This window comes from Acyrthosiphon pisum, chromosome X, assembly GCF_005508785.2.
Source record: "Acyrthosiphon pisum isolate AL4f chromosome X, pea_aphid_22Mar2018_4r6ur, whole genome shotgun sequence".
NCBI classification, from domain to species: domain Eukaryota; kingdom Metazoa; phylum Arthropoda; class Insecta; order Hemiptera; family Aphididae; genus Acyrthosiphon; species Acyrthosiphon pisum.
Genome location: NC_042493.1, coordinates 60,737,183 through 60,743,779, shown reverse-complemented (window position 1 = coordinate 60,743,779; position 6,597 = coordinate 60,737,183). Strand labels below are relative to the sequence as shown.

The 6,597-nt window shown below is 31.3% G+C and overlaps 1 protein-coding gene across 1 annotated transcript; it reads left to right on the top strand.

Annotated features, from left to right (window-relative positions):
• Nucleotides 1–619: 619 nt before the first annotated feature.
• Nucleotides 620–6,183, top strand: LOC100573401. Its single transcript, XM_003247717.4, has 4 exons — nucleotides 620–959; nucleotides 2,335–2,420; nucleotides 2,835–3,926; nucleotides 5,087–6,183. Exons 2-4 carry the CDS (start codon nucleotides 2,379–2,381, stop codon nucleotides 6,053–6,055), a joined length of 2,103 nt encoding a protein of 700 aa, XP_003247765.1. The 5' UTR covers nucleotides 620–959; nucleotides 2,335–2,378; the 3' UTR covers nucleotides 6,056–6,183.
• The last annotated feature ends 414 nt before the right edge of the window (nucleotides 6,184–6,597 follow it).

Sequence of the window (6,597 nt, the reverse complement as noted above, 5' to 3'; positions counted from 1 at the left end):
TCGTACATTCGTATATTATAGTATTTGGCAGTACCTACTAAACACGGACCACGGGGCACGGACTAATAAGACAATAATTATTTAACGACCCGTGTCCCGTAAAATTTACGTAAACCATAGAATACCGACTGAAATTAAATAAATGAGAAATTGACAAATTATGATAATAATATGTAAATAATATGTATATAATAATATATATACATAATATGTATATAATGCATGAATAAAAACAATTATCTAACCCAACCTAAGAAAGCAGAAAAACATTATAAAAATAAAAATTGAAATCTACATCATAAACTGATTAAAGACGTAAAATGTAAACGATATTCTTATTTCTTACATAAATAACAAAATACCTCAAAATAAAATATATTATAATATTTTTAAATTGTTGTTTTGCATATTATATAATATTGGTGTAAATACAAGCAATCAGAGCCCGATAACTCAACAAGTTCCCGGCGAGGAGTGAAAGCGATGATTCAATAATATTATGCTTATCAATAAATCGTGATAAACACTTGTCCGAAAAATGATAAGGACCGATAAGAGTGGTTGTACAGTGGTTAACCTTATACGTGATAGCTAATAGAATACATTGATAATTACATATTATTTTCTTGGTACACACTATACACAATTAGAGTTGGGGGCAGTAGTCCAATTAGCTATCACGTATAACTTAAGATTGCATTTTTTACCACGGGCCAAGATATCTTAGCCTGTGCTTTATAATCAGTACTCATATACCTTATACGAGAAGAAACGCTGAACAGTACGTCATACTAAATACAACTCGGTATATTCTACATTAACTAATGTCATGCAGTTGCAGTGTTTCCCATTAATTATATAATTATTTGATAATTTTATATTACACATCGATTTTTGATGTGCTTGGGATTCGTTAAAACATCTATAATCACTCAGTCTACAATATTCACCAATGTACTGTAAGTATCTATAATTTTATTTCCTAATGAATTTTAGTAGTCAACTTAAGAAGACATTGGGTACACAGACATTAGTTGTCTCCATCTTACAAGTGTGTAACATAGCAAATTGTAAACCTAGCAGATCACGTTTAGCTTTGTTAGTGAATAAATTAGAGTGAATTAATAAAATTTAAAGCATCTAATAGTCTTTTTGTTATATTTAAATTGTATTTTTAAAGCAAGTTATGAGTATTTTAATATCTACAAATAATTTGCAATTTAACTTGCTTTAAAATTAAAATATAATAAAAAGCCTATGAGATGCCCTATCATAGGTTTTTTCATAATTTTAATTTTATTTACCCATGCACTTTTGAAAACTATTGGAAATATTAAATTTTGACTTCCCCAATACACCAATTAGATTCATTTAGATCCATTTAGTTGTGCAGGGATATGCGCACCCAGCACTTATGAGTATTCCCACTTTACCAACCGCTGGACGGAAAAAGGTCGGTTTTCAACGCTTCAACCGTCATCAAAAACTTAACTTTCAGTGCATGGGTGACGAAAAAAATTATTTCATCAACTCTTTATGAATTATGATATCCGGCGATAAGAAAAATAGCTTGTCAAAAATAGCTTAGGCATTTAAAATTATACCTATTGATGATATAATTGATATTTAACAAAATAGGTACAGATACAAATAAAAAGTAAGACTTACTTTTTAATTTGTATCTGTACCTAATATGTGGAGGCTAAATAAATATTTGGGGAAGCTAAGCCCTGCCCCAGCCCTGCCTAATCGCGCCTATGAAAATCAATACATTCATCTTTCCGCTCAGAATCTAAAATTTAGTTTGGTTAAATGGCTTGGAAATTCCTTTTAAGTTGTTATCAAAGCTATTTAAAACTATTATAGATCTATACGCACAATTTTTTTAATGGATTTTAAGTTCAAATGTATACTTATACTTAAATTTTAGCTAGTTATGTCTCCCCCAATCATAACTTATTAAATATATGTTATAGATCACAATATTTGAATACCAAATATAAATAAATACATAGTTATTAGTATGAAACATTACATTTAAAACTAATTCAAATTACTTGGGCAAAAAATGTTGTCCTTAATGTTAAAATTTTTCAACATTTTGTTAATGTAAAATTCACCCCATTCACAACCATTTATTATTTTATTTTAAATATAACTTATATTTAAATCTTGCACAATGTCCACACATCCTATACTTTCTAGTTTTCATTTCTCCCATATTTTTAATAGGTATGACTTGAAAGGTAGTAGAGTGTTGTAATGTTAATATAATATACCTACTATTTTATATTCAGATTAATAACATTCATATTATTTTTAAAAATTGTTCAGGAAATAAACTTGTGGTTGATGAAAATATTTGGTTGATTTTCAATATGGATAAAAATCTCGACAATAATCATGAAGAAAACCTTAAAGTAAGTATAAAATAATTAATATCAATTTATAATATTCACTTATTTAATCATATTTTTACCATGTTTAATTAATAGATTATTTAAGAAAATAAGTTTTTATTTTTCTATTTGAGATCTCATAAAGTCATACTTAACTGTCACTGTACTAAACTATTATTATTTAATATTTTATTTGCCAAATAGCCAACTGGTGTTTACTTTCATTAAAACTAAAAAAAGACTAAATCAATTTAATATTATCTATACTTTAAAAAAGTCAAAAGAAATTAAGTACTTATTACATTATTTTTTCAATTGCAACATTTTAAAATTTATTTAATAAAGACAAATCTAATCTATTTATCCACATATATTTATTTAGTTATTTGTATTAATATTTACAAATGTATTTATTTATTTATTTTATTATTTTAGAGAGGACAAGCATTATTGAATCATTTAGAAGAAATGCAATATTCTTATTTCAACGGACGTCCAGAATGGATACCCTTACAAAAGAATGATCTGAAATTATTTATAGCACACATATATTACGGCTATCCATATCCTAGTAATGCAATTGTTGAAAACAATTATGAACATGAGATAAATTCTGAAGAATTATTTAAGTTATATAAAAATGAAATTAAAAAGAAAATTTTAGATATATATGAATTAATAGAGGAAAAATATATTAATCCTAGTCTTTTTAGTAATATTGAAGTGGGTATAACTATAGTACATAGTATTTGCAAAAAAAAGTGCGATACCTGCCAACATTTTCCTAAAAAAGATATACACAAATGGTTATTACTCAGATTAAAAGTGATAAGCAATAAATTCATTTTTATTGATTTTCAAAACAATAGAACATACACTGGCTGGGATGAATATATGGAAAATAATAATCTTCCTGAAGGATATATGTTCTATCCTAATTCGGGGTTTTATGATGCTTCAAAAACATTGTATCAAACTATAACACCGGCTTCCAAAACAACTGAAACAGTTTTCAAAACAGCTGACATAGCTTCATACATATTAAATAGTGTTGGCGGTATAGTATTTGCCTGTGGTTCTTTTTTTCTTTTGGGAACACCTATTGGTATTGGATTAGCAGTAACGGGATCTGCATTAACAACAGTTTCTTCTTCGTATCAATTTGGTAGACATGTTCAGCAACTAATTGACATGTTTCACCATGATATTAATAAATCCGACACAAATTCCTGGAAAAGATGGATTGGTTTATCGATTTCCGCAATTGGTGTTATTATGGCACCATTTCAAGCAGTTGCTGCAATAAAATCCGATGTGAATTCAACTATTCAATCAACTGGAAGGGCTCTTACTATTTTACGAACTGCTTGTGTTACTCAATGTACATTGGTAGTCTTCCACGCTGCTCTGGATTTCAGAGATAACAATTTTAAAATAACATGGAAAAGTGTGATAAATCTACGTATAGATTTGTTCGTTGTTACAGGAGTATTAATGCCTCCAAGTTTCATAACAGATATTTTAAAGGTACGTATTGACATGTGTTCTATCAAAGTAATCTACATTTTTAAATAGAGCTTGAAATCATATGAATTAGTATGTCTATAAATACATTTGTGGAGGGATGAATGTATTTTACAATGATGTGTATTTTTTTATATCTAAACATTTTCTTAGTAGAAAGAAATGTTCTTATATTTATATTTAAGATTTGAAAAACCGATACAAGATCCCAAATAAGTTTTTCTACCTTTAAAAGAATAAGTTGAACCGTAAATTCAAATTAATTTTTTATGATCGTTAGAAGTCCAAACATTGGATTAAATAAATTAACGAATTGTCATCAAACGATTTTCGTTTTTTTGTTGTATTTTAAAAACGAAAAACCATAGATACTTGAAAATTTCACTAAATGTTTATATTATATTATGATAAAATTTTTAAAAATTTTTATCTTGTTTTGAGCTATTTGAATACATTTTTTTATAAACATTCAAAGTTCAAATTTTTATCAAAATCAGAAATTTGCTAATTATTTAGTTGTTAAAAATGTATCAAATGTTAAATTTTTATACCTAAAGATAGAAAATTGAGAACTGTTTCTCGTTAGTAGTTGATACTGATTAATCTGAGTTCTGACTGTTGTTCGACTAGTGGGCTTGATATTTTATTTTTTAAATCCTCTAATGGGGCCGGAGTGGCGCAGTGGTCACACAGTTGACTTACGACTCACACAGTCATCGGTTCGATTCATAGCAAAGTGCAAAAAATGTGTGTGATTCTACGCAGTCACCATTTTCCCGTGCTGTCGTCCGATTGCGTCATCCGGTTTCCAACTAGGTCCCACTCCACTGGGAGTGAAGACCGCACATGTCTCCTCTTGGAGAAGGGGGGTAGTATCATGCATATAGTGATATATACATAGATAAATAGATCACATGATCTCCCTACTACCCACTTGTGATAAGCATTGTCAAAGACCTTGAGGTCGTTACAATGAACAAATATAGAAAAAAAAAAAAAAAAAAAAAAAATCCTCTAATTTGGGTTTTGATGTCTGATTAAAAGTGATTTTAAAGTTAAATGACTTGCCTACCTTTGAATACTGACATAAATTTGTATAGTTTTTACTCTTTAAAGTTTTTATTATCAAATTTAAATAAATATTATGAATATTTTTTTTTTAGCTATTAGCCAAGCAAGCCGTGTGGGTGCCGATTTACAAAACTATTGAACAAATTCCTTACTGTTTGGGTCAATACGTCTGGAACTCCGTTTACTTTTTCAAAAATCATTTCACTATGTTCGTGGAAAGTGTCACGAAGTTTCTTGCGGAAAACCTCACGTCGAGCAATCTGTTGTTTGCGTGGAAAACTATTCGCTGCATGTTTGACGGCTACCAAAAACAAACTTCCAATCTGGACGTCGATGACCTGTTGTGGCACGTGGTGGATGGCATCGCTATCAACAAAAGTGTGAAGTACGTGTTGCGCGGTCAGCACATGGTGAATCTGCTGGACAGTCTGCGCGTGTACGCGCCAAAGAAACGGATCAGCCGTGCCCTGGTTAAGTATTGCGTGGACCACGTCCTGGAGGAGGCGAAGAAGCTGTCGGCGCTACGCGATGATTGTGTGGCTGAAATAGCCAGGCACGGCGAGACGCGTGCGTGGAAGGTGGACGAGGAGTTTTGCAAGTGTTACGGGCTCGGGAGGTGCGCCATGGACCAGTACGCACTGTGGGCTATAGGCCAGGTGAATGCGGCCACCCTAATGGCCGAGTATGAGAAGCACACGTCCCGCCCGGAAAACATGTTCAACGACGATATGGTTTTCAACAAGCGCGACGACGCCGGTTGGTCGACCAAGGGTTACTCGTTTGTGGCTCCGTGCGGCGTCCTGGACTTGGAAATGTGTTTGCGGTTTGCAGAAAAGATCAATCCGCAGCCGCATCGGTACCTCAATCACGAACTCGTGCAGCCCGAACCCGCTGTGTCCCTGATGTTCGGGGTTTCCGCTTATTCGGTCAATATCGTGTTCTTCGGCATCGACCTGATTAATGGCGTGCCGAAGATGAGCATCTGCTTCTTCGAGGAAAATCGTGATCCTGGATCCTCCGTCGCCAACCACAAAGGTTTTAAGAAGTTGCAAGCAGCTTAATTACTTTTTAGGAGGACTCGCTCCGGGTCGGCGGCGTCATCATCGCTGCTACATTTTTTAGATCTGTCAAACTTAGCTGTGCCCTCACTCTCTTCTCTTGTCCATTCAATAGTCTTGTCGTTTTACTGGCTCTACCTACTTAATGAAGTCTTATCAAACACATAATTTAATTTCGTAAAAACTATATATTTTAAATGTAATTTTTAAGGGTAAAATATAATTTTTAATCTTAATGATTTTCAAAAATTTTTTGCATATTATAAATTAACGGGTACTTTACATTTTAATTTGTTGGGAATATAAGAAATTTTCTCAAATTTATACACATATTTTTTTAACACAGTAATTTATTTTACAATAACATTTTAGTATGTTGTTTTATTTGTCATGGATGTATGCTATAATCATTTTTTATACTGATGAAATTATAATCTCAATTGTTGATGTTTTATTTTTGTTAACAGTATCTATATAGACCATTGTCCATAATGTATTACTACATATTTAATTTTGTATTTTTTTAAAAATATGAAATTAAATAT

Coding starts and splice junctions, on each gene's coding strand:
- LOC100573401 (XM_003247717.4), top strand. CDS start 2,379: ATGGATAAAAATCTCGACAATAATCATGAAGAAAACCTTAAA. Junction 2,421..2,834: donor ATCATGAAGAAAACCTTAAA/GTAAGTATAAAA, acceptor TTATTATTTTAG/AGAGGACAAGCATTATTGAA. Junction 3,927..5,086: donor TCATAACAGATATTTTAAAG/GTACGTATTGAC, acceptor TTTTTTTTTTAG/CTATTAGCCAAGCAAGCCGT.